Source organism: Chaetomium globosum, genomic scaffold (assembly GCF_000143365.1).
Source record: "Chaetomium globosum CBS 148.51 scaffold_2 genomic scaffold, whole genome shotgun sequence".
Taxonomy (NCBI): Eukaryota; Fungi; Ascomycota; class Sordariomycetes; order Sordariales; family Chaetomiaceae; genus Chaetomium; species Chaetomium globosum.
Genome location: NT_165977.1, coordinates 1 through 26,445, shown reverse-complemented (window position 1 = coordinate 26,445; position 26,445 = coordinate 1). Strand labels below are relative to the sequence as shown.

Here is a 26,445-nt window from a genome sequence, read left to right as displayed (position 1 = left end):
TATGCTAGCGGTAGGCTTCGGGCAAGATGAGAACATCACCGTAACACGGAGAAGGGCAAAGATCGTAACATTATTGGGAGAAGAAGAAGAAAGGAAGAAGGACATGAGAAACAAGGCGAGACGCGTCGGAATGGAAGAAGCAAGTCTAAAAATAAAAGGCACAGCAGGTCACCAGCAAAGACGAGAAGTAATCCTGCGGTGTGAACGACAAGGCAGACAAGAGTGACTAAGCGGGTGTTTGAGCGGCAGTCGAGCTGCGGGCCGAGACTTGATGAACCCTGCAGATCTGCCCCGCTAACTGTTTCCAGCGCTGATCCTTGGCAACAATTTCCTGGGTGCCAGAGCTAAATACCCCGCCAGGATGGGCTACGGCATGAAGAAAGAAGGGGACTGTTGACCGCTCAAGTGTTTCCTCCACACACCGCAGCCCAACGACCTGCAAAACGCCCACCTTCAACCATGGCAGACAAAGTGTACCGCGCCAGCACGACGGCGCCGGTGAATATCGCCGTTGTCAAGTATGCATCCTCTCCTTCTGACTAGGAGCGGCAAGCGAAATGCGAACGCAGCTACCTAACTGACTGCTGCCCGATGATAGATACTGGGGCAAGCGCGATTCGAAGCTCAACCTGCCGACCAACAGCTCGCTCTCGGTGACGCTTTCACAGGCCGACCTCCGCACACTCACCACGGCTTCCTGTTCCGCTTCGTACCCCGCTTCCCAAGGCGACTCGCTGCTCCTGAACGGCGAACCGTCCGATATCGCGGGGGCTCGCACCCAGGCATGCTTCCGGGAGCTGCGCACCCGCCGTGAGGCCCTCGAGGCCGCCGATCCCTCCCTCCCCCAGCTCTCGACAATGCCACTCCGCCTCGTGTCCGAGAACAACTTCCCAACCGCCGCGGGCTTGGCCTCGTCCGCGGCAGGCTTCGCCGCACTCGTGCGGGCCATCGCCAACCTGTACGAGCTTCCCGCCTCGCCGTCCGAACTGAGCTTGATCGCACGCCAGGGTTCTGGGTCGGCATGCCGCAGTCTCTTTGGCGGATATGTCGCCTGGCGCATGGGCGACGCGGCCGACGGCAGCGACTCCATGGCTGATCAGGTCGCCGAGGCGTCGCACTGGCCCGACATGAGGGCGCTAATCCTCGTCGTTTCGGCGGCCAAGAAGGGTGTAAGCTCGACCTCGGGCATGCAGCAGACGGTGGCCACCTCGGGCTTGTTCCAGGAGCGCATTGCCAAGGTCGTGCCGCAGAACATGGCGGCGATGGAGAAGGCTATTGCGGAGCGCGACTTTGCCTCGTTTGCCGAGGTCACCATGCGCGACTCCAACTCGTTCCATGCCACCTGCGCCGATACCTACCCGCCCATCTTTTACATGAACGACGTCTCGCGCGCCGCGATTCGGGCGGTGGAACAGATCAACGCTGCGGCAGGGAGAACTGTGGCCGCCTACACGTTCGATGCCGGTCCGAACGCTGTAATCTACTACTTGGAGAAGGACACCGAAGCGGTTGTCGGGACTCTTTACCACGTACTGGGTGGCGAGGTCGGCGGCTGGAAGAGCACTGTTGTTCAGGGGTTGAAGCCGAGCATCTCTTTGGATGAAGGGGTTGCCGGAATCCTCAAGGCTGGTGTTAGCCGCGTGATCCTGACGGGGGTTGGGGAGGGGCCCCTAAAAAGCGAAGAGTATTTGGTTGCCCAGGACGGAAGCCCGGCAAAGAGATGATTTTGTGTTGTTGTATTAGGAGCCCTCAACCAAATGCCAAGAGTAACCAGTGCTAATATGGTCTGTAAGCGGCAACGCGGGCTGAATATATTGGCGTTGCATTTCTCCCACACAGCGCACCTTGACATTTTGCAAACCTGGAACTGTCTCCCTTGGTGGTGATTGATCCCCTGGACTTTCACCCGGGATGGGCTTGTGGGCGGCCTTTGATAAGGCACGATAAGCCCCGCCGTTACGTCAGGCGCGCTGAAGCCGCCTCAGCCTCAGGGGAACGAGGCCGACATACAGGGGCAGAAGACACGCGACTGGACGCCCTCGCCAGCTCAACAATCGCCGTCCCCGTCTTGCATTCTTGACGCGCGGAATTAAACCCTGGCGTGCCGACGAGCATGCGACCGGCGCCGCCATGAGCCGGAGCTTCTACGACATCGACCCGGCGGGTGAGGTGCTCTGCACGTACACCAATGGCGGGGAGAAAGAGAAGCTCAAGTCCGTGAGTGACTTGCACCGCGATTCCCCCTGCTCATGTCATTGCTCCCCGCCTCCTTGGCCAACACTTATTTTTATTCGCTCCGAGGTTATTAGCAGGAACCTAATTGACCATCTTTCTACAGGAGAAAACCGAAGTGCCCATCCCCAAGGCAATCCTCTACGCGTTCCTACCCGCCGGTTACCCACATTCCGTAACCGACGACTACCTCCCGTACCAAACCTACGACTCCCTCCAGGCCTTTGCCTCGTCCATCACCTCACTACTCGCTAACCGCGCGGTGCTTGAGGGTCTTGGGGTTGGGGATTCGTCGTCGTCCCCGACCGGCGCCCTGATTCTTAAGATCACAGGCGATACCATCTCGCGCATCGCCACCATCCTCTTTGCCCACCGCATGGGCCAGGCCATCGAGCCCGAGTGCAAGTTCTACCGCTTCCTAGCCGACATCTTCAACGACAGCGCCCAGTTCCTCGATCTCCTCACCCCGGCCCTGCCGTACTTCCCCAAGCTGGGCGTGATCGTTTCCGCGGGGGTGCTGCGTTCGTTGTGCGGCGTGGCGGCGAATGCTAGTAAGGCTAGTCTGTCGGCGCATTTTGCGCTGACGGGGAACCTGGCGGAGCTGAATGCGAAAGAGGCGTCGCAGGAAACCGTCGTCAGCTTGTTGGGGATGCTCGTCGGGTCGTTGGTGGTGAAGATGGTGGAGGACAAGCAGGTGGTGTGGATGCTCATGGTGGTCCTAGCTGGGGTCCACCTGGCAATGAACTACCACGCGGTGCGTGCCGTCAAAATGCGCTCGCTGAACCGCCAGCGTGCCACCCTTGTGTTCCGAGAATGGCTAGACCGTGGGACCGTCCTCACTCCGGAACAAGTGTCGCAGAGGGAAAGCATCCTACGTAAGGGCAGAGGAAATCTGGCGAGTAAGAGCGGGGATTATACGGGCTTTTGCGATTTTGGAACGTATGGGGATCTCATGGGATGGAATCCGAAAGGATACCACCGGTACGATTTTGAGACGAGCACATATTTCATGGGGATATGGCACCGCGGGGGGTATTTTTACATGAGGATCGCGCTCAAGGAGGGGACAAAAAACCCACTCTCTGCTTGGTTCGACGCCGTCAACCATGCTTACCACTTTGACTCGGCACTCAAAGACGGGTTGCAGAGCCATTACGAGAACGAGATGCCGTTGGGTTACGTGTCCGAGGAACAGAAGCAGACGATATTCACGGCCATGACGACTGCCGGTTGGGATCTCGAGGTGAACGCCCTGGAAACGAGGTTACCCGTGAGGGTCCGGGCGAGTGACGGCAAGAAAGGTAAGCTGGTAGTTTTGTTGACCTTAGCCGCTCTATTTGTGTCCGGTACTGATCCATCTAGGCCTCCACCTGCCGGAGAAGGACCCGGCACGCTTTAATAGTCTCTCGGAAGCAAAGCATGACTGATCAAACGGGGATATGATAAGAATAGAGCTGGCATGTTCTCGCGATGCTCCTGTTACAGCGGTTTTAGCTAACGGGCGGCACAAGGCTTTTGGGTAGGGTCGTTGTTGTTTACTTGAGATACCATGCGAATGACGGGAAACTTGGCGGTTTGTTTGTTAAAGACTGTGTTCGGTTGATTCGATGTAATGTTCTCCTTGGGTCTGAAACCCTTTCATGCTCTCGGACTTGAAGTGATGTTCAGGCCGAACTCGGGAGACATCGCACACCTCATCTGGGACACTCCGACAATCCACCGAGTGGTATGGTACATAAATATGTACATGATATTGGTACAAGGAAACCCAGTCAACTCTGCATGGCCCCCTCTCTTTTCACCGTCATGAGAACCCAACAGCCCGCATAGCCCGCATCTTAACGCCCTCCCATGTGTTCAGCTTGGGCCGCACATCTAGATAGAAGTTGAGCTTTCCCTTGCCAGGCCCGTCATTCCGGCCCGAGTAAAAGTCGATGACATATTCCACTTGGGTCCCACACCGGTCGATAACCCAGTCGTGCCGGTCGAAAGGCGCCGTATAGCCGAGCAGCGTGTTGATCCTCGCCTTGGGACTCATGGTTGCGCTGCCCAAGCCGGCGAAGCTGTGCAATTTCGGTCCGCCACAGCCGCCTTTCGCAACGGGCTCCACGTATGGTGCCTCCCACTTGAGGATCTCGGCCCACGCTCGCTCGTTGACGGCGTTGTGGATGGGCACCACCGTCCTCATGTCTGCGGCCGCCGCCTCGTGACCCTTGCGCTTCATGGCTTCAAAGAATTGTTTCTCGGAGGGGTATACCCAATGGCCAGTCGACGAGGCCCCGGTCTCTTGTTCATCGTTGGCGGGACATGCGGCTGGGCCGGGGTCGGAGGTGCGGGGGATGCTCGAGATTTCGCGGGATTCGTCGAGGCGTGATTGTGGGCGCGGCGGTTGCTGGGCCGTTGACGGAGCTTCGGATTGCGGTTGTCGCGAGAAAGAGGGCAGGCGAAGCCATGACGACCAGGAAGAAGCAGGTTGTCGGGATGGTATTGTGCTTGTTGTTTGCAGATTTTGTGGTGCTGAGGGTGTTGCCGCCTGTGATGCTCGCTCTCTCTGAGCTTGCTGTAACCACAACTCGCGAGTTTTGTGGTCGACGGGACATTTTGCTTCCTCATCCGCCTCGCTCGCCACGCCCGAGACCTCGTGCCCCCGACCTTTCATCGCCGTCGCTGCCCCTCGCGGTTCGGCTGCCTTGGGGCCAATGTTGTTTTCTTGCACCGTCGCGTTCTTAGGGTTGACTAGAACGGTGTCGAGCAGGTCCGTGTACATTATGCACTCATGCTCGGGTCAATCCTTTTCGTTATCAATTGTCAAGCCGCTGACAACACCGAACTAGGTGAAGCTGGTGCAAAGAGAGACGCTCAGACGCCGAAGTTGAAGCCTGGTTATTGAGGCCCCAGCTGTCGCCACCTGCCCACATGATTACCTATGGCGGGGTTCCAATGAAGCAAATGTGAGAGAGCAACCGCACGTTTCATGCCTGCCTGGAGCGACCGCGAAACTTCAGTTACTCAAGTGTCGCTATAACCAAACACTGATGTACATACATATTTCCGAGTATCGAAGGTAAAACTCTATAACTTCGTGAACTGCTGGTTCTCGTCCAACACTGCCGTCCATGATGCCATCCGACGTCGAGCAGAAAGTATCATAGAATCCAGCTCTGCCTAAGCTCCAAATGCGAACTCGACCTCTCCATTGTAGGCAGTTACCTTAGTTGCACTCATATGCATGGAAATCAGGGCCGCCATCGAGTTCGCGCGGCGGGTCTACAGCGGCTATATCACACCTTGACCCCAGTTTCGTTGAAACGTAGCGTCAAGGGCAGCGGAATTGGCTAGGAAGGGTGGTGAAGCCATTTGGCATTTTTTATCCCGATCTATACTGGCTCTTGGATGTTTGCCGCAGAGACCGAGTTCTTAACTAAAAGCCCGCGCGTGATAACTTGCTCCGGCAGGTTTCCACGTCCCTTTTCGTCCCGCGTTCCATTCCTCATGTACATCCATAAGAGGGTGCGTGGCATCAGACGTCCACAGTCCCGCATACTACAAAGGAAACATCGCTTTCCGTATCATATCCCAAAACCGATACCAAGTCTCCGGCAGCAGTCTCTCGACCAACTCGCCTACGTGCTTGTGTGCTTGCACTCTCATCCGTTGCGCCTGGTGGCAAACCCTTTGCCCTAACGCACACCGTGCCGTGTGTTCTGTGGCGACCGAGACCGGCCATGAAATGCCCGAACCGCTATATTCCGAGGCAGACCTCGCGGGGGTTGTTCCCCGCTAATCGCCAGGTCCATTGGGAAAAAAGTAGGTTGTAAGATGCACATGTCGCTCAAACAAAGAGCGCCGCGCCGCCGGTCTCAATCGCTTCAATCTCGGCCGCGGTTAGGGGTTGTCGGTGGAAGCGGGTGGGAAGGTCGTTGCGGTCGAAGAAGACGCCCTTCGGAGGGGTGACCGGGCCAAGATGGGACCCAGCAGCGCCACCAATGCCAGCGTCAGCCTTGATGGTCTTGCGGAGAGGTCCAAATTGTTGGGCGTGGTCGCGGTAGGCGCTAAAAGTAGAGTGGGCAGACTTGGTGAAGGAATCCGGAAGGGAATTGGTTGGTGATGCAGGATGGGGTTGGGGAGAGTGGTCCACGGATGCTACGGCAATGCCCACGTTAGTCTTTTCGTTTTGAAGCGAAGGCGATGCCCTCAGCAGACACATCGGACATACCGGGAATGGTGCGCTTGCCGATAAACCGGATGGAAGGAGTGCGCTCGGCATGCGCAACTGCCTGGCGAAGAACCTTGGTGGTGAACATCGTCTTGATTGGTTTCACCGGGCTGGGTTGCGGGTGCGGGCTCGAAGGTGGTGCACGGCAGAGTGCGGCGGATTTCCGGGGCTTAAGGAATTTTGATCTCCTCGCGACGACAGCTGTCCTACGCGTGGTCTTGGGCGCGGCTGGGCAGGTCTGATGGCGATGGGCAAGAACAACGATGTAGGACAGGTCGAGGGAGGAGAATTGGCAGGCGTGAGGGTTGCTAAGTCAGAAAAGCCGGATGTCGGGTCGAGATCAAGGCCTTTTTGGGGGGGTGGTTTTTCGCATTTCACAAGCTCCGAAAGCCACCATCGACCCATGTCTTGGACTTGGCCAATGGGATGGTGGGACCTTGCTTGGCCCCCGAACGCCGGAGCGCCCATTGCAACGCCATCCCACCATCCTGGCCCCGAGTCTGGCCACTTGGTAACGGTTCAAGTTTCCACGAAAGTGGCGAGGAACGAAAAGAAAGAAATACATGCAAGGAATGGGGTGGAAATCATCGCAGTTTCTCTTTACGCAGAATGCTGTTTTGTTATCTACATACGTTACAATCAGTTTTCTTCTCCTTTTCTCTCTTTATGTTCCTTGGATGGGAGCTGGTCTGGCGTGTTCGCATTTTCGCCTCCCCACCTTCCGAGGCCAACCGTCCCGATTCTTCCCGTCGTTGAGCATCAACAGCCGATCACTTGAGATGTTGACGAATTTGTCAACGACCAACACACGTCTTACCCTTTGCTTTTTGGTTGGCTTGCAGCCTGTTAGTTTAGCATTGGGGAGATCGAAATGCTCAACGTGTTTCTTCCTAATCGATTTTGCCCTACTCAGGTTTCCCATGCGCCGTTTCCGGAACTCGGCCCATAACTGGACCCACCCTTATCTTTTTATCCCCCGCGCTTGCTTGGGGCGTACATAATTTCGTTGACTCGCAATTGACCTCGGCGGCCTTCCCCGCATTTGTCTGCGCGCATGCCGCATGTGGCCTGCCTCTGCTTGCATGCTCCCGCTGTCCCGTTCCCTGTCACGTGGCTCCGTAACCTCCAACTCCAATACTGGCCGCTGATGTGATTTCCGCGGCCGCTGACATCAATGTGCGGTGCCGAAGACAACACACCGCCCCTCAGGTGCATACACGACCCGGGCGTGCCGAGGCGCGACTCGCCTTTCACGCCTTATCGGTCGAGGTAGGCAACAAGTCAGTCACTGCCAATGTAAATTCGAATGAGGGACCGGACCCAACGTGCAGGCCATCGCTTATGTGAAATACCTATTACTTCATTACTTCGTGTCATACCTACAGTTCAGCTTCTGCTGCATAGAGACAGAACAACCCCCATGCAACCCGACTTGTTCCCCGGTACCAACCTTCACCCTCACGAGTGCCTGGTAATATCAAGTCGCAACAAAACGATTCAAGGTTATATGGTCTAAATCTTAGGCGGACCTGGACGATTGCACACGGCATATACAGACCCTTTCGGGCGAGTAAACTTTATTACCTAGGTACATATACCAAAGGTCTGGTAGGCCTGGCGCCAACATCCTCGCTCTTACTTAACCCGGTCATCGTTCCAAGCCCTGAATGTCAGTCGAGACCCCTGCCTCAACAACATGAGATCGTCTGCATAGGTTGGTATTTATTTTCAAGAAACAGCGATGCCGAAGAGTGGCTTGGTGGCACCCGCCACATTCAAGTCCGCCAAAACTCAACATATCACGGGCTGCATAAATAGTCCACATGCAGCATTCTAACCACGCTGCAAACTGCGACTGGTTTTTATTTCATTTCTGATTCATTCATGTTACTCGCGTTGAGACGCAACAAATCCCAATGCTATTTCTGGATTAAATACCCTCTTATCCCGGTTGTCCTGATCAATCTAGATATCTTGAGCTTTGAGACACTCAGACTAGATGCAGTGCGATTTAAGTCCGGGACTTAAGTCACAACCACGGCCTTTCCACTTCGGCAGGTGAGCGGCGTCTGTTTGGAGAGATACCCGCCTATACGTAGGTGCCCGATTGGCCCGCCGTCGCCGTGGTGGTGGTCGGAGCTGCTCCCGAACCGTTGCCAACCGCTCCTCGACCCGGTGCGGGGCCTCCAATTTGTGCCGTTGGCGGGGCTCCCGTTGTTCTGGGACTGGAATGTTAATCTTCTTATGAATGACACTGTTTGGACTTTACTTACGTCGTGGTCGCGGCGTGGCGGTCTCCTTTTTTCTTGGTCCACCACCGAGACACGACGTAAGCTCCCTGTTGATGATAGGGTCAGGGACGCAGCTCTTAGCTTCGGTCGATAGTGAAACTCACCAAGCATGCGCTGACTAGAAATGCAAACATGGCCATAAAGGAAAATGCCAAAACCGTTCGCCAATGGCCGCATCCGGTGTACGCGATATCAGCTGGCCCGTTGATGATGGAGAATGGGTTTCTCCACCATCCTCCCCAATAGTACCCCCAATAGTTCCAAAACCAGGGCGAGCTGCATGTGCTGGTACCAGTTCGCTAGGCAAACGTTAGTATCGAGGTCGGCTGATGTTAATACGGGAAGCTAACCGTGATCAAAAGGCAGAAGAGCACTAGCCACATAATGAAGAGGGCGAAGTCAACCGGGAACGGCAAGAAAGAATATAAGAAAGGGGCGATGAAGACGATCGCAAAGAGGATGCTAATGGATGCGATTACGACGCCGTATATTACCCTGCCATCCCTGGTTGCACCGGCTTCGGAGAGAACGCGTAGGAAACGAGCGAGGATTCCAACCACGATGATGGAGCAGATGAGCTGCCAGATACGCAGGGCCATTAGGGCTATCCTCGACGCGGCGCCCATTATTGACAATCGTTGGCGTTTCTGTTCTTCTTTTATGGTTTGCGGGCCTTTGGGTTGAATGTTATCGAAGTGAGTTGCAACCGGGGACAGGATGTTTCGACATCTAGAACCAAGAGAGTCGGTCCAGAGTGTCGAGTCTCTTTTAAACTCCATCTATCTTGCTTTGTTTTCCCCGCGGGCCGAATTAATGGTAATGCCAACCCAAATGAGCTCATCAAATGCACTACGCCGCTTTTCTTCATTGTCATTTCTTAGGACTCACTTAAAACGACGAAGTCCAGAACGGCCGTATTGTAGAAGGCCTCGAATCCCCGAACCAGCCTCATAGAGGACAGGGCAAGTAATTGACTGGCCGGCACCGCAAGCGGCCGCCGATTCATCACATTAAAACCCTTCCATCCGTTGAAGTTTCAGTCGTGCATTCGGGGCCTAGCTAATAATGTACTGAGGCCTTTGAGAAATAAAAGCATCGACTCCATTTTCAGATGGTCTAGGTAGCACATCTTCAAAGTTGCGAGCTTCCTTATCAGCCCGCCCATATGGCTCCCCGGACAAGTACATTGGACAAGATTGAATCTAGATCCATCTAGACCAACCTAAGTCTTCCGATCCCATTACTGGCCGGTCCCGGTCGGAGCTGATGGGGGAGGCCCTCCGAACCCGGGGTTGTATGCTGTTGGAAAGCCACCCGGGAAAATCCTGTCCAAGCCTGGAATCTTCGGGTTGGTAGTTACCATTTTGCCGCCGTCCTTGAACCTCATCGCCGCAGCCATGATGTCGCGGGTAAAGGTGGTGTTCACACCGAAGCTGAACCATGCAAATATGCCGTCCTTTTGCAGATCCTCTCCTAACAGCACATAGTGAAAAAAGGGATCAGAGGTTGCAGCCTCCTGCAGTAGAATATTGTCTGCAGCGTTCTGCATCAGATTCTGTCGGTTCGTGGAATACGGCGCAACCTGCTTGACACTGTTGACGAGATCCTGATCAAAGAATACCTGGCCAACGTGTGTGACACGGGAATCCCAGAGAGTGTTGTTTGCCCGAGCCGTGGCATTGAGATGACTGATGACGTGAATATGCGGTGCGCGTCCCTCATAGTGACCCGGGAAAATGGTTTGAAACTGGGCCACGCCATCTTCGTCTGTCTTTTGCGACCCCCTGAGGAAGCTTCGGTTGAGGTTGGCCAAATCGGACATGCCGATACCGTTCACAGTGGCGAGAGCTCCGGAATAGACTCCGGTCGAATTGGCATCTACACATCGAGTTTGTAAGTAATGGACTTCCAACTGCCCATGGATTCGACTCACTCCACATTTCAATGAACGAGCCTTCTATCGGCTCGCACGTGTCAACGTCGATAAGCTGAATGTCGAGATGGAGTGGAACTCCTTGTTGCCCATCGACGAGTTCGCTCCGAACATCTTGACCAAGAACGACTGAGGCGGCACGAGTCAGCCACTAGATACCTAGGTGACCGCACGATGACTAAGGTTTGATCAAGCCCGACTCACAAAAGGGGCCTTCGGTTGTTTCGGGATTCAGAACGCAAGAGTTATTCCCCGCAAACACCTCCTTGGGGTCAGTGGAAGCGTCAAAGTCTTTGTCAGACTTGTGTGGTTTTCCAAGTGACGAAGTTTGCCTTGCTGCCGAACAGTATTAGTCTTCCGTCCTTGTCCCCATCCTGCTTTCTACAATTGATAATACAAGGTTACTTACCTTTTAGGGCACGGAGAGACGACGGCGCCATCAACGAGCGAGCTCGAAGCTCGCGCCTCTGGATCGCACGCTGATAAAGACCTTCAGCAACATGCTTGTTTGAGCAGTGGCCTAGAGAATTGGTGTGTATATCAAGAAATTGTCGACGCTCGGCTCTTTCACGGGCATGATCGTGACCTGGCCCATGCGCTGACACCAAGCCGCCAGCTATGAACAGGCTTGCGAGAGCAAATGCGAGCATTGTAATTTGTAATGTTTAGCGTATAGCACGGAAATGTAGGAGGATAGCGAGCCCTGGGATAGGGGTAACTTGATGCTGAAGCGGTGTCTTTATATTACCTCCCACCGACATTACGACAGCTCTACGTTCCACGCTCAGTTCGGATAAACTGTAAACAAGGAGAGCGATGCCCCTCATCTACTTGTGGTGGATTCATCAACAGAAGGTTGAAGCCACTGCCCATCGACATGGTCCCGAATACGCGCGCCAATGTCATACGACGGAGCACATCTCGGTCCAGGTCAATGATTTAGTTCCGCTTGTGCAAATACCCGTTGCGCAATCTGATGTTTCCAGGGTAGGATATTGTTGCTGCATTCAAGCGGCGAGGCTCGGGCAACAGAGGAGGCATGCGGTTTCCAGGTTGTCGGGTATGTGCCTCCACTACCCGCCGGAGACGCAATGTGAGAGCAGCCTCCATCCCACGCCGCGGCAACCCACTGCCCATTCTCGATTCTCCAGACGGCCTCAGTTAGATTGCGAGCGACAGGCAAAATGCACACCGGAGACACGGAAACCCCGGAAGTTATGTTTGGTGGTTACCGACATTCGCAAATTCCGGTATAGATCCGGTTGGTGTTGGGCGTAACGGGCTGGGGCTTTTATGGGACCTACGGCCCGAGGGAGATAGGCTCCCAAATACGATCTTCATAACTTACGGTTCACTTAGCAAGGTAAGGAATATCACACAATGATCATTTGGGTCCAGATGTATAGCACAACTGCATTTGCTTTGAGAATAGGCAGTTAGGCAAGGAAAGCAAGTCCTAGTTCATTTGTAACTCGTGACTCGTGTTCTCTTCCGCGCCGCTCAGACATACTCGTAGCACAGGTATCCGCCCTTGATATCCATCACATCCGCGACAGTAGCATTGGGGATAATACCTAGGGAAGACATGACATGGTCCAATGTCACATACTTCCCGCCCTTATCGCCACTCGCAGGGTCCGGTGTGACGGCCAAGATTGCAGACGACGGCTTTCCCCACATGGAAGACTCTTGCTCCATCCCTCCAGGGAACTCCGAGAAGCCTACCTCTGGGTCCTGCGCGTTTAGCCCGCCGATGTCTTTGTGCCGCTTTTTGGGATCTTCCGCCTGCCAGTTTGCCCACATTTTGTCAACGAATCCGTGGTGCATGAAGAACAAGGGGTCGCCGGATGAGGTGATCGAATTGCCGTCCTAAACGCGACCCAGATGGTTAATAATGAGAGAAAACATCAACAGGAAAAAGAAAACCAAGGACCTACCATCATTGCTAGTGCCATATGTCCCAAAAGATGAGGGCCGGAGTAGATGCCATCCAGGGCAGTCTCGTAGGTCGTATGGTTGAGCGCAGCGGCGACATACGACGTCCCACATTGAGAACTGAAGAAATCTGTGATCCTACGGTTGACGCATCGGGGCTCTGACCTAAACCCTGGTCCGATGTTCACCGTGAGGTTTGCAAAGGGGCCGTTGGGGACGCAGGGGTTCGCCGCCGTGCCACCTGCTCCAAACCCGGTAACAGGATCAAATATAGTACTTGCGGAGAATTTTCCGGCGTCGCGAGTTTCGTCCCAGTAGCTATTTCATCTGTTAGTAAACCTCCGATGTTTCGACACTAATGAGGGCTGGTTACGGAATGGCACCCGTGTATCCACACTCCTGCAGCAGGAATTCCAGAGTCTTCAAATAGTATCTGTGATACGGCAGGAATTGGCCCGTGGTGTGGATTTGCAGGGCGTGAATCTGGTGAAGGGAGACCAGCTCATCCCATCTGGTCTTGGCACCAGGAAGGCGGTTGAGCTTCTGGGGCGAAGTCAAAATACAGCGGTTGGCGGCGAGATAAGCCTTCTTGTCGGCGTCACTTATGTCGTGCCTATGTATATGTTTAGTATCACTGAATTCCACCGCCAGAACTTACGTGGCAGGTCAGGTCGGACTTACCAAGAGCGTCTCTGTTGTGGTGCTGTGCATTTGGGGTGTTCGGCATGCTTGGCTGGGAGTGCCGTAACAACGGCGGCACCCGCTATGGAGAAGACGACCGAAGCAAATAACATGATTAGTGTTAAGCCGTCACGGATGGTTGCCTGGAAACGGGAGCTGTCGTCGTTTTTTGCGAGGGGGGCCACGACTTAAGAAGACTTCTCTGTACTTATCTGTATCCCTGGCCTTGAAAAAATTCTGTGACAATTGGTACGTGGCGCGCTGACAGCTGCAATGCAACTCTGTCAATGAAGCTGCGGTACTTGTGTTTGGATCGGGATAAGCGATAGGATAGGCTGAATTGGCTCTAACTAGGCGCTCACCTTGTGCTTACCAGGTTTGCTGTCGACGCGTGGTTGCAGAATTCACCCGGATGCGTGCTGTCTTTCACCCGCGCCAATGGCAAAAGCAGGAGGCAGGTTCAGCGAACTCAGCTCGTTGTGTTCCGATGTCTCGGGAGTTGGGGGAGGTTGCTGCCCGCAACTATAATTAGAAAGAAGGCTGAAGAAGCATGAGAGACCAACCATGCACTTCGGTCAAGCAGCCGGGATACCCGGCACGAGGCAGAACGGAAGACTTTTCGCATCTCGGGTTGCTCTGGCGCTCGACAAGCAACATACCCGGAAGCCGTCTTCATTGCAGTGATATAAACTGAATTATGTTTTTACCTTTTCGGGCCGAGTCAAGTAGTAACCTATCTATTCTAACGGGGTACGAACCAACTTGGTAACAGTTGTTCCATCTTGAAGGGTGCTAGTTACCTCCTCAAGCCGATATTTTTGTAACCGGGGCAACAATATTGTTAATAATGCCCAATACACAACACCAAACACGAGACTGTTATTCTAGTTAGGGAGCTTCTTTGTACCCGAGGAGGCGAGAAGGGAAGAGCAGGACTTACACAGACATCCCTACCAACGCGTAGCTAACTCTGGATATATGCGAACTCCAGTCTTCTCCATTGTAGGGAATAAACGGAGCACACAGCAGAGCAGTGGATAAAAGGACGTTAAACCAAGCAGCCGGCAAAAATGCTCGGTACGGACGCTTGAGATCCGGGCGAGTCCACCGCAGCCGAATTAGTCCGAGGGAAACAAAGAGGGAAAAGAACTGGCCCGGATAGCCCTCCACCTCGAGAATGAATGAGTAGATCTGTTTATAGGGGATGCATATAACAACAACAGAAGGGATGTAGTGCAGGACCAGACCACCAAGCGGGGATCCAAATGGACGCGTGGAAGATAATAGCTCGCCGAAAGGGAGGAGACCTTGGCGTGCAATTTCTTGGTTTAGACGTGCCTGTCGAGCTTGTTGTTAGCTTTGCCCCTCAACAGCTGGGTGTGGGCATACCAAAGCAAATGTAACGACCATAACGTTGCCTGCTGCTGAGACTGCGATGGCCAAGGGAAGCAGGAGCTTCCCTAAAGTTTCACCAAATACCCTCTCGAAAAATAATGCACCGACCAACTCCCCGCTTTCCTTGATCTCATCTAGCGGGATGACCAGGAAGTAAGCTACGTTTATGAGGAGGTAAAGCAAGCAGATCGTAACCAGCGCCGTCGGAGCCGCAGATCGAAGCGTTCTCACAGGATCGCGCACCTCGTTCAAGACGTTGTTGACATTCTGCAGACCGGCATAGCTGTAAAACACTTTGAATAGCGCGGTGCTGATAACACCCCAGTTCCAGACAGAGCCTTCCCAGAGACCATTCCAAGTTGAGGGAAAGGAGTGTACATGAAGCTCGCGGCTGGCTGAGGCTGGTTCGCTCGGCGTGTATCGTGTTATAACAACGGCGCCTGCGCAGACCGTCATGAAAATCACCAAGCCGATCTTGACCCAGCCCAACATGTTTTGTACCACAACGCCTGTCCGCATGGAGCATGCATGGAGGACAGTAATGCCGGTCATGAGACCGAGAGCCAGAAGCCTAACTTGAACTGGGTGTTCAGCTGGGGCTTTTGCAAGGGCGAAGAGAAGGTATTCCCCAAACACGATGCAATTGCTGGCGGTAAATCCGAGAACAATGGCGTGCACAGTAACGAGAGTCGAGGCAAGAAAACGCGGGCGGCGATAGGTGAATTCGAGATAGACCTTCTGGCCCCCAGAGCGCGGAAGCATGCAGCCGTATTCCAGCGCAACCATCAGGCCGAACCAACTGATGATGGCCCCGGCAATCCAGAGAAGAAGGCTCAGGCCAATACTCCCGACGGATCTGACAATGGCGCCGGGAGTTGCAAAGATACCGCTTCCGATAACCCGTGAGATGATGAGGATGTATGCGCTGCTCCATCCCAAATTGCGTCCAAGAACCGCCGTCTCCGGCACAACGTCGTCCTCTAGTGACCGTGCACCGACATCTCCAGAATGGAGTGGCTTTGTCAAGGTGAAATCGGCATTGTAATGAGGGCTTGAGGGTTCTCGGAGACTCGATGTGTTGCCGAGCAGGGGTGTTTCCGCATCCGGTTCGGTGGAATCCATTGTTGCCGGCGAGAGTGGAATCTTGAATGGCCGCGGTCGAGCTGAAGTGTAAAAACAAGAGTACAATCAAGAATTTGTGTTGTTCTACGGTCCCGAGGCCAAGATGAGGGCCAAGTAGTATATGGGGAATCAAACCTTGTTATTGACTATGCTCCCTCGTCTCGGGGTCTTGACAATGGTCGTTCGATAATCAGAAAAGGGATACATTTGTCAGGCTAGGAGTGAGGAGCATGGGAACCGGAAGCTTCGGGAGACATTGTGAAACACAAATGCCATGTTTCGTGTCGCGTGTATAAGACGCGAGATGGCGTGCTTAAGACTGCGACCAAGCAGTTGGCCTGTGCCACATCCACCCCTGAAGCCAGCGTCGGAAGACTTTGAGCAAGGCAAAGTGCAGCATAATAAAAGTCATCTGAAGGCTCAGTGATAACAAGGAAAGTGGTGGTTTAATACTCTGATAAGGCCGCTTCGCATTGCGGTGTATAGATTCTAGAAACTACCTAGGTAGTGTTTGTATGTACGAGGCAATCTCAATAATAACGCTAAGTGATGAAGTAACTGGGAAAAATTCATAAGCGTGGAAATGTCGTTCAAGACTCTAAGAGACCAACCTAGTCCTCGGATATGTCGTGTCAAACGCCTCAACTGTGCCCAAGAACTTGGCTTTTAGAAAGGAATCCCACATCAGAACGGCACCATTGTCGGTGCGCTCACAGATGTAACCTGGAATTGATATCGAGTTCAATGTGCGTCCAAAATTGCAATCCACTCGGCTCATTTACTTCTCGAAGAAAAGGCACCAAAGGTCTACACCTCAATCCCATATCCAGCTTATGGCTTTTACCCAACCCCTCTCCTTGTCCGGGATTTGCTCCGGGTAGTACTCATCTGCTCTCGCAAGAGCATCCTCGAGCGGTATCTCGTCTAAAGATACAATTTTCGTTTTCCGGAAAACTTTCCAAAATACGTAGGCTGTAAGAACAATGGGGATGTCCCTATGTCGATAGTGTCAGAACAGAATACACGGCTGCGACCAAGGACTGTGAAGAATCCGACTTACAAGTACGACGACACAAACTGGGCAGGATCCCAATTTCCTGTGGTAAAGACGGTGAACCCGCCAGTTAGAAGAATGAGGATGCACATGAACAATCCAGCTGGTGAGGAATATCCTGCGAAAGGTTAGCTCATCGCTCGCCTCGGTAAAGGATAGAATACTTGCTTGTCCACCAATTATGCCACGGTAGCCTATTCGCATCGATGCCTTGTGTCTTTAAAGCCTGTATCAAACGGATGTGATTGAGTAGGATCGACGACCATGAAACCAGGACTCCCGCAGCTGTTAGCGAGACCAACCACCAGAAGACAGTAATGGCGGCCTCGGATAGGCTCATGAAGCTGAGAAACATGAAGGCCGCAAACAGCAGTACGCACATATAGGGCGCGCCCCACGGTGTCGTTTTCAGAAAGATGCTGGGCGCCTGTCCCTTGACCGCTAGGCCATATAAAACTCGAGTGCCTGCGAGTAGTGCTTGGTTTGATGCCGACCAGGCCGAGGTAATCACGACGGCGTTGACCACAGACGGGATGGCAGATATGCCCGCTTGCGAGGCGGCAATGACAAACGGGCTTTGAGCGACGCTGCTGCCGGAACCGTCGAGACGCGTATCGTTGCTCCGGACCAGCATCCCCACCACGAGGACGGCCAACATATAGAAGATGATGATGCGCGCAAAGACACGTTTGCAGGCGCGCGGTATGGCCTCGCGTGGGTTTTGTGTCTCGGCAGCTGCCATAGCCAGCGACTCGACTCCCGCGAACGAAAACACGGCGCCGGTCATGACAGCCCAGAACCCTAGAAACCTCCCCCAATCCCCGGTGGCAATATGCTCAACAAACGGCCCAGGATCTCTCCAGTATCTGAAGCCGATCCGCTCGGTTCCAGGAATGCCCCCAAGATTAATCACCAACCCCAGTATAATCAGGAATACCACCAGCAAAATCTTGAGCATGGCAAATACAAACTCCACCTCTCCGAACACCCTGACAAACGCCAACCCCACCCCAATCGTCAACACCATGAACACCACGATGATCCACGCCGCACTCACGTCCTCCCACCAGAACCGGACCAACACGACCACCGCTGTTGCCTCGCTGGGGATGCTCAGCAGATTCCCATACACCAAGTTCCAACCGATCGCGAAACCCCACGCGGGGTCGACTAGGGCCTCAGCGTGGCGCACAAAGGACCCGGTGACAGGCATCAGCGCGGCGACTTCGCCGAGGGCGAATTGGACGGCGCAGACTACGAAGCCTACGACGGCGTAGCCAAGCAGCGCGCCGAGCGGGCCGCCGCGTTGCACGGCGCCGCCGAGGCCGAGAAATAGGCCTGTGCCAATGGAGCCGGCGATGCCGAGCATGGAAAGGTGGCGCTGAGCGAGGCCGCGGCGAAGATGCGTCGCCTCGACGGCAGTGGGGGCGATGTCATCGTGTTCTGCTTGCGTATCGTTGAGGTGAGGGGCGGTCCCGGCCGTGTGGTGAATTGTCGGGTTGATAGTAGTGTAGTTCAGCGGAGGGGCGGTTTTAAGGTATGTTGATGGGGTGGATAATGGTGAGGCGGCTGGAGCTTCGACATCGTAGTTCGGGCCGGTGCGCGTGGCGCCGTCCCCGAGCTCGGGAGGGATGATATTTTTAGAGGCAACCATTGCTCTGGGTCTGGGTGTAAACGAACTGGCTTCCTCTGTTGGGTTCGATCCCTTCAATCAATGGGACAATGGAAATGGGACTCGGATGTGGTAGAAATTATTTCCACCATCGCAGCAGACCGAAATTGAGGAAAACGTAAAAGCCCCCGTTGACGCAAGAGCGAGTCCGAATTTCGTGTGGGTTGAGACCCACGTATGGATGGATGGATGGATGGATGGATGGATGGATGGATGGATGGAATTTATTTCGCCCGGAGGCACTGGGCCTATAGGGCCTTAGCACGCTAACTACATCCGGATCAAATCGGTTTGCCTTCAACTCGTACAAGCCCCCTACTTCTTCCCTCTTTCTCGCTGCACCATTTACCTCTTGCCTTGGTTGTTGTTAGCAGATCAGCTTGGAGGCTACTTTCTCCAAGTGTTCAGCGTCCTATCTTCAGCAGCTAAAGCGGGACCTGCTGGTTAAGGCTCGTGGTTGAGGCTCGTGGTGTTGAGTGTCGGCTTCTTCTACTGTGACTGGTCTAGACTCTCCTCCTCATTCAGCTCCAGCCTTCCTGTTGCCATTGCGTATTTGATCGTCGCCCGGACTGCCTTCATATCTGGTGACCAATGCCTTGTATCTGATGGCGCTTTCCCTCCCAGATAGAACGAGAGGCTTCCTCGTCTTGCCACTGTGCATTGCAGCATGTCTTCCCTCAGAGCTGTCCATCTCACGCATCGGAAAAGAAAGTGTTCCACTGATTCCCTCGCTTGTCCACAGGCACAAAGGTCTGACTCGACCGCCCCAATCCTGCTCAAAAAACCGTTCAGTCTCACCATTCTGGTTGGGAGCTGCGCCAATACGCAGGCCTCCCTTCGCTTCAGCTTGTCATAGAGATGGCGCGTGTGCTTGCCTGGTAGTGCTGCGTCCATGGCCTTTGAGAACTTGCCCACGCTTACAGGTAGAACTCTTGTCGCCCGTTGTCTTTCCATTGCCAGCCTCATCGCGGTAGACTTGGCCTGGGGTATTTGGGAGTCGGGTGTGCGTCCTTGCTTCGACGCTCTCTGGGCTGCTGCCTTGGCATCTGACCCCAGCGCGAAGTCAATCTCCGCTGGTATCCACAGAAAGTTGACCGAGTTCCCTCTTTGTCGGTGTAGCCTGGCCAAGTCGTAGATTTGCCGTATGATGCTTTGGCCGGATTGCTGCCGCGGCTGTCCAACTGCTGCCAGCGCTGACTGGTTCCTAGTGATCAAGCCAAAGCATGCGGGCAGGGCACATGTGACTAGTCACGTGAGCTGGCGCGGCCGGCGTGGCGCAAAGAAAGCAGGCGGAAAAGCCGGAATATGTACCGCTCAGGGCGGTGGTGGCTGGGGCGTGCTTCAGGCTGGCTCGAAAGGGTACTACTACTACTACTGTACCAATACCCAGACGTATCAGCTCCCTGATACATCATTTGTGGGGCCGGCCCCTCCGCTCGCTCCCCGTTCCCCGCTCCTGCTCCTGATCCTGCTCCTGATACACCATTTGTGGGGACCCGTCCCGATTTATGGGGCCACCCAAGCCCGCCCACCCCCCCTCCCCCCCCGGCCCCCCCCCTGCCCCCCTCCCCTGATACACGAAAAAGTCCGGCCCGTGCGCTGTCCCGCAGCAGCTTTACTACATACATACATACCTACTTGCTCCTGAAAACAAATCGGTCCCCGGGGCCGGGGCCCTCGCTAACTATCTACTCGTCGAACACTCTCCTCCTCTCTCTTGAAAGAAAAGACATCTGAACTCACACACAAACCGGCCGTCGGACCCCTGTGGCTCGAATGACGCGCGGCGCGCTATGGACGAAGGAGAGCTTCTGCGTTTGTTGCAACTCGTTATTGACCCCGTGGCCCAGGTCCTCGTCTGCGCCCGTCCGGAATGTCTCGTCGGCCTTTCCCCAAGGGCCGAGCAGGTGAGCAACCACCTCAAGCGGAAACACGATGTACCAAACGACCTGCGGAGCCGTCTCACACGCCTGCTGCGGTGCCTCTCCGCCCAGATCGGTCCCGACCGGATCCGTATCTACGGAAGCTCGAAGGCTTCGCCTGCAAGGCCTGCGAGTACCGGACGATCAGCAAACAAAACACATCTCGTCATGTTGCCAATCGTCATAGGCGGGCGGGGGAACCGCCGGGGGCCAGACCGCTTGCCACGTTCCTGCCCGTGTACCTGCAAGCCTGGATACGCAACCCTCCGGAGGGGCGGTACTGGGTGGTCTGCGAGGACGGCAACGAGACGCGTCCGGTAGAGGACCAGGAGGCCTTTCATCACCTGGGGGAGCTGTACCGTCGAGCACGGCAGCACAACCAGAGCATCGCAGACGAGAGGGCGATGGCCGCGCTCAATGCGAAACCGGCCTACCCGGAGCTCCGCCCCTGGCTTGAGCGGACGGGATGGGAGGTTACCTACCGGAGCGCCCATCGTGTGCTCCTGAGGTCCCTCGCGGAGATGCCGTCGAGGCTCCCTTCCGCCGCACAACCTCTGCTGCTTGGGCGGGCTGGGACCGGAGACGGCCGGGCGCGGCTGGACCGGGATGTCGTGATCTCGGCCGACGACGAGCAGAAGACCGCGGTCCTCTGCATCCCCCCAGATGAGTGTCATGGAACGGTGTGAACACACCGCTCGGTCAACAAGCAGGAACCTGCTCTGCTGGCTCCGGAGCCTGCGACCGAATGCGACGTACTCGAAGCCTTTTGCCTTTTGCCTTTGTCATCCGGACCATCCAGCAGGATGAAATATTACGCGCTTCTCAAGCGCTTTCTGGCCATGGTGTTCCGCGCCTCTCGCATGCCAGTAGAGGTCCGTAGGAGGGCGGCGGGGATCCGGTTCAAAAAAGCGCAACTGGATCTCATCGAGGCCATCTGGAACCACGAGGCGTGGGAGCGACATGATGCCCTTACCCCCGGGCTACTGGGGGCGGCAGGCACAGAGACCTGGGATGTCGCGTGCAGCCCAGGACCCCGTCGGTCGTGGCGATGGCGACCGGGTGGAGCTTTCCGAGGACGACGATCTTTCGGACGCAGAGACGATTTACGAGGATGACGGGGAGGAATATGCGGTGGACGGTGGCGACGAATGCGACGGTGACGGCGAATGCGACGGTGACGACGAATGCGAAGACGGCGAGGGCGGCGAGGGCGGTGAGGGCGGCGAGGGCGGCGAGGGCGGCGAGGGCGGCGAGGGCGGCGAGGATAATGGCAGAGACGGAGAAGTGGAAGCGGAAGCAGCTAGGACGCCAACCGGATATGGGCTTGGGGTCGGAACTCAGGCAGCCGAGGTGCTCGAGTTGCTTTTCGGACTCCTCTTGGAATTCTGCAAGGAGGAGGTCACCGACGGCCGGCCAGCGTCGACCCTGCTCGTTTACTTCAGCGGGATCCTCGGGTTCTCGCCGGACTGCAACAGCTTCCTACTGGCAAAGTCGTATACGTCACACCTTGCCGGGTTGATTTACGTTCAACGCCTGCTATTCCTCGAGTATGCCCTGCCCGCCAGGGAGTATCCCCTTCTCGCCATACCCCAGCGCCCACGCAGGGATCAGGTCGCCAAGCTCCAGGCCGTCAGGCAGAGATATGCCGTGCTGGGCGCGCAGTCTCCCTTCGAAGAGCTCGTCTCTCTCATGGCCTACGGAAGGGCGACGGCGGCCTCGGATCCGCCTTCGTTCCTTCTCCGGTGGAGCGACGACGGCCAGTCCGTCGCATACAATGATCGCCTGACCATTACAATGGCCCAGTTCCGAGCCTTTGTGGACGTGGTCCTCGACGAGGCTGAGAGGCTGTGCGATGAGCTCATGTACCGGTGGAAGCCCGACGTGGATCTGGGGCTGATCAAGGATAGCCTGACGAACAGGCAGCACGGCTATTCCTTCGTGGCGCATCCAGAGAACGGCCTCGGGGAGGCCTACCTGCGGTTGTCATTCAAGGCCTGTACGAGCCAGTTGAACAGCCTCTCGAAGAATGGCAGATGGAACTGGCGCGAAGTGCAGACCTACGTGCGGAAGGAAACGGCGTTCCGCGAGGCAATCGCACTGCTGATGTTGGTGACGGGCGGCGGCCAGCCGCGAGCACCTGACCTCCTCCATTTACGGTGCGAGAACGCCATGTCAGCCGAACGCGGCATCTTCGTCTACGGCGGAAGCGTGATGTACCTGACGCGGAGCCACAAGGCCAAGCGGTCAACAAACAGGGAGCTCTATGTCGCTCGGTTCCTTCCTGCTCAGCCAGGCCACCTCCTCTTCAAATACCTGGTCTACATCCGACCTGTCGTCGACATGCTGATGCGGGAACAGACGCCCGGCTTGCGGGGGTGCTCGACGTATCTTTTCCGCGCGCAGGCGTCTGACGACAGCGAAGCATGGACGACGGGGCATCTCACCAACGTCATCAAACGATTCTCCGCACAGGCCTGGGGGCAAGGCGTCACGCTACAGATGCTCCGACAACTGTCCGTCGGCATCTCGGAAAAGCATGTCCGCGAGGTCTTCAAGCCGTTCAACCGGTTCGATGACCGGACGGATGCGGCGGATCGCAATGTCGCTTTCGCTTGGCAGACCGGCCATCGCCCGTTGCAGAGGGCAAGGACATACGGGCTCGACGGAGCCTTCCCAGCGCAGCTACAACCCCAACTCCTCGAGCGATATGCCTGGGTATCGAGTCGGTGGCATGAATTCCTGCACCTCCCCAGCACGGTTGCTCCCCCCGCTGTGGCGAAGAACGGGACGGGAGCGGGCGGGGCCGGCATTGACGATTGCGAACGGGGACCATCAGCAGGAGGACGGAATGCTCACTCGTACGAGCTCACGCCAGCTGTTCCCCACACCCCCATTGTCGCCCCGGGCTACGGCGAGAAGCGACGTTTGGCACCAGCACCAGCACCGGCACCGGGACTTCCCCCCCCATCCCAGCGGCGACCGCAAGAGGCCCGCTGGGCCCGAGCCAGGCGCCGCTCAGAGCAAGCGGACTCGCCTCGCAGACCCATCGCCGCCGCCGCCGCCGCCAACACGTCCCGTGAGCGCTCGTGCGGACGAACCTCTTTTTGGCCGCCCCAATGCGGCTGCGACGGTCGAAGAGGCAGAGGAGCGGAGGAGAATTGTAGCGTACCTGGCGGGGAAGCTGCCCGTCGTTCGTTCCATCAATTCAGAGGATGCCAAGCTCGTCATCACGGCGGAGTATGGCGGAAAGCGTACCGGAGAAGCAGACTCCTCGCCGCATCCGTCGTACCAGACAACCCGTCGGCTAGGCATGATCCATGAGCGCACTGAGGAATGGAGGTTCGTCGGCTGCGAGCTATGCTTCGCCACTACGGGGCAGCGAGAGCCAGACCACGGACTAGAAGACTGTGGAAGATGGAAGACCAGCGGAACTGCGAGACGCCTCCTTCGGTGGCTAGAGGGGCTTAACATCCCCCGATACTATGGCCAGAGAGGTGCTTGTGCGATGTGTGGGCATGGCTGGGTCGTCTGCGATGAGATGCGGATGCAGTTTCAACTCGAAGAGGCAGCGAGTCGCCGGCCCGAAGACCGCGCGCGACTCGCTGCGCAGTACGATTCCGCCCAAGGACGCGACGGCTTCTGCGGGAATCGGCCGGTCGTGCGCAGAATGATGGCGGCATTGCTCGCATACGACGACCAGATCCTGGGGAAGGTCTTGACGAGGCTGGTTCTCGATCATTCTGGCGTAGACCTGGGCAGCGAGAAGGAGGCAAGGGGCTGGTTTGAGCAGCGAGTACGATTGACCGACGGGTACTGCTCGCCGCGGCAGTTGCACGCACTTGACCTGTTGATCTTGGCGTTCAACTGGCGGCTGGAGCAACGACGGTCACCCGAAGCGGCGACGGCGGGATCACCCGAGCTAGCCTGGGACAATGCACTGGAAGTGGAGAACTGGAGAGGGGCACTGGCATGGCTACGTGGAAGATGTTCCTTCTGTGCTGGGCGTGGTCTTGGTGAGGGCCAGATCCGCCACGCGCTCCGGCAGTGTCACCGCGGAGGCGCACAAAAGGTCCGCGAGGACATGGGAGACCTGCTGTACGGAAGGGATTACGAACCTGCAGGGGGATGCTATGTGTGCCACCTGCCGAAGGACTTCTGCTCAAGGTGGGTAGACCAAGGCGGCGGGGGCCCGTGGATAGAGCGCCGGGATGGCGCATGCAGCTATGACCGAAATTTTCTCTATGACGGCGTCGTCGGATTTTGGACCTGTGGAGTTGCCGCCTACAAGGAAGAGCTCCGCGAGGAGGTCGACGACTATTTCATGGACCAAGGAGAGGACCTCCCGCGGTACCATGACGATGAGAATGCTGTCTCTTGGCTTACTCAGCCGCTCTTCGTAGCGGGTGTCTTTGGATCACAAATGGTGCGTCAACTAGCGATCTGGGTTCGAGCTTCAAAAGCATTTTCAAGGCATGTGGTGCCGCCGCCGGCCGGCGACGGCGAGCGCGAGAGCGACGGCGAGATAGAGAGCTTTAAGAAGGCCATCCAGGCCGAGTTCAAGGCGGCGGCGCCGACCATCAAGGAGAAGGACGCCGCAAGATCAGGGGGTCGCGTCCGTTGAAGCAGTTGGGAGTTGTGTTCGCAGAGGATTTCCCAAACAAAATAGTCAGAGTGGTATGTAATTATGTATGTGATGCCCAGAATACGGCGGATCCAGCTAATTATACCATTCATCTGTAGTTCGCAAACGACCCATGCCGAGGAGCAAGCGAAGAGTTCGTGTCGATAGCAAGGTAGAAAAGAAGAGAGCAGAGAGCGGTACAGGAGAAAAGCAGCGACAAACCATGGCAACGTTCAGCGAGATATTCACGCCATTGCCCGCATCCCGCACGGCAGTTTGCCACGAGCATGGAAGCGTGGTGACGGCGCGGTCGGTTGCGTCGCATGTCAATTCGCGGCACCGGCATTTGGCCGCCCAGGGTTCGCCAGCGGATCGTGGCCGAGGCGTTGGCGTTACGGGACGACGGTTCGTTGGCCGCCGATACGAACAATATCCGATTCCCCGACGAGGTGGTCCCGGCGATCGACGGATTACCCGTGTGGAGCGATGGCAAGAAGTGTATCGAGTGCGGGTTTTATACAGCGTGGGAGGAAGCATATCCAGAAGCATTGCCGGTCGGAGCATGTTTGACCGCACGCGTTGGACCAACCCGCGGAAACGCGGCGGCAAGCCCGGGGCCCAGCCGGTAGGCGGGTTAGGCGAGGTATGGGTGCATGGGGTGTATTGCCGGCGGTTCGGGCAGGCCGGTGTATTGCAGCGGTTGTTTGAGGTGACGACGCCGGCCAACACGGCCGCAAGCGGGAGCGGGGGAGACACAGCCGATTTTCAAGCCGCCATCCGGGCCGAGTTCGAGGCGGCGGCGCGGGCCATCAAGGAGAAGGATGAGGCGGCAGCGGCGCTGATCGGCGACCAGTCGAGGTTGTCGGCCAACATGTGGGTGCGGCATTTGCGCGGGTTTGACCGCGAGTGGTTGGCAACGACGATACGGCGGCCCGTGGTGGAGAAGAGGAAGAAGTAGAGGAGGGGGACGGGGAGGGGAACGGGGAGGGGGGCGGAGAGGACGGAGAGGCTGGAGAGGAGGTTGGAGGGCAGGGTGGGGATAGGAATAGAGATGGCAGGGCCCGCAGCGAAGCCGCGTTAGCCGTCGTATTGTTGGCCGTGGAAAGGGTGATTTGGCGGGCGCAGAAGGCGTCGCAGGTCGAGGTGGTCGGGTCGGCGTCGGTGAATTACATCGAACGGCGGGAGGTTGGCGGCGAGGCAAACGAGAAGCCGTTCAACGCGGCCCAGAAGGGTACGACGATGGCCAAGTATAGCGAGTCGTGGAAATGCTGATGGCGTATTTATGGCGGACGTGGCGTTTAGAGCCGGTTGACCAGGGGGACGAGGACGAGGGCGAGGAGGGAGGGGGGGGAGGGGAGGGAGGGGGAGGGG

The 26,445-nt window shown here is 56.2% G+C and overlaps 9 protein-coding genes across 9 annotated transcripts; 3 read left to right on the top strand and 6 right to left on the bottom strand.

Moving 5' to 3' along the window:
* Positions 1 to 459: 459 nt before the first annotated feature.
* Positions 460 to 1,724, top strand: CHGG_02144 (uncharacterized protein; the record flags this gene model as incomplete). Its single annotated transcript, XM_001228659.1, has 2 exons — positions 460 to 518; positions 599 to 1,724. The coding sequence occupies 2 exons, from the start codon at positions 460 to 462 to the stop codon at positions 1,722 to 1,724; spliced, it is 1,185 nt and encodes a 394-aa protein (XP_001228660.1).
* Positions 1,725 to 2,130: 406 nt separating this feature from the next.
* CHGG_02143 (uncharacterized protein) lies at positions 2,131 to 3,659 on the top strand (the record flags this gene model as incomplete). Its single annotated transcript, XM_001228658.1, has 3 exons — positions 2,131 to 2,217; positions 2,339 to 3,533; positions 3,595 to 3,659. The coding sequence occupies 3 exons, from the start codon at positions 2,131 to 2,133 to the stop codon at positions 3,657 to 3,659; spliced, it is 1,347 nt and encodes a 448-aa protein (XP_001228659.1).
* Positions 3,660 to 4,036: 377 nt separating this feature from the next.
* CHGG_02142 (uncharacterized protein) lies at positions 4,037 to 4,999 on the bottom strand (the record flags this gene model as incomplete). The annotated part of the gene is made up of 1 exon (XM_001228657.1): positions 4,037 to 4,999. The coding sequence occupies one exon, from the start codon at positions 4,997 to 4,999 to the stop codon at positions 4,037 to 4,039; it is 963 nt and encodes a 320-aa protein (XP_001228658.1).
* Positions 5,000 to 6,064: 1,065 nt separating this feature from the next.
* On the bottom strand, positions 6,065 to 6,536 carry CHGG_02141 (uncharacterized protein; the record flags this gene model as incomplete). The annotated part of the gene is made up of 2 exons (XM_001228656.1): positions 6,065 to 6,375; positions 6,449 to 6,536. 2 exons carry the CDS (start codon positions 6,534 to 6,536, stop codon positions 6,065 to 6,067), a joined length of 399 nt encoding a protein of 132 aa, XP_001228657.1.
* Positions 6,537 to 9,979: 3,443 nt separating this feature from the next.
* On the bottom strand, positions 9,980 to 11,322 carry CHGG_02140 (uncharacterized protein; the record flags this gene model as incomplete). Its single annotated transcript, XM_001228655.1, has 4 exons — positions 9,980 to 10,617; positions 10,673 to 10,801; positions 10,877 to 11,008; positions 11,082 to 11,322. The coding sequence occupies 4 exons, from the start codon at positions 11,320 to 11,322 to the stop codon at positions 9,980 to 9,982; spliced, it is 1,140 nt and encodes a 379-aa protein (XP_001228656.1).
* An 850-nt stretch (positions 11,323 to 12,172) lies between these two features.
* Positions 12,173 to 15,805, bottom strand: CHGG_02139 (uncharacterized protein; the record flags this gene model as incomplete). The annotated part of the gene is made up of 7 exons (XM_001228654.1): positions 12,173 to 12,541; positions 12,610 to 12,925; positions 12,981 to 13,220; positions 13,289 to 13,431; positions 13,651 to 13,669; positions 14,229 to 14,479; positions 14,678 to 15,805. 7 exons carry the CDS (start codon positions 15,803 to 15,805, stop codon positions 12,173 to 12,175), a joined length of 2,466 nt encoding a protein of 821 aa, XP_001228655.1.
* Positions 15,806 to 17,053: 1,248 nt separating this feature from the next.
* Positions 17,054 to 18,513, bottom strand: CHGG_02138 (uncharacterized protein; the record flags this gene model as incomplete). Its single annotated transcript, XM_001228653.1, has 2 exons — positions 17,054 to 17,144; positions 17,240 to 18,513. The coding sequence occupies 2 exons, from the start codon at positions 18,511 to 18,513 to the stop codon at positions 17,054 to 17,056; spliced, it is 1,365 nt and encodes a 454-aa protein (XP_001228654.1).
* Positions 18,514 to 19,048: 535 nt separating this feature from the next.
* Positions 19,049 to 21,127, bottom strand: CHGG_02137 (uncharacterized protein; the record flags this gene model as incomplete). The annotated part of the gene is made up of 4 exons (XM_001228652.1): positions 19,049 to 19,303; positions 19,357 to 19,735; positions 20,275 to 20,580; positions 20,655 to 21,127. The coding sequence occupies 4 exons, from the start codon at positions 21,125 to 21,127 to the stop codon at positions 19,049 to 19,051; spliced, it is 1,413 nt and encodes a 470-aa protein (XP_001228653.1).
* A 289-nt stretch (positions 21,128 to 21,416) lies between these two features.
* CHGG_02136 (uncharacterized protein) lies at positions 21,417 to 26,032 on the top strand (the record flags this gene model as incomplete). The annotated part of the gene is made up of 3 exons (XM_001228651.1): positions 21,417 to 23,529; positions 23,591 to 25,060; positions 25,194 to 26,032. 3 exons carry the CDS (start codon positions 21,417 to 21,419, stop codon positions 26,030 to 26,032), a joined length of 4,422 nt encoding a protein of 1,473 aa, XP_001228652.1.
* Positions 26,033 to 26,445: the final 413 nt, after the last annotated feature.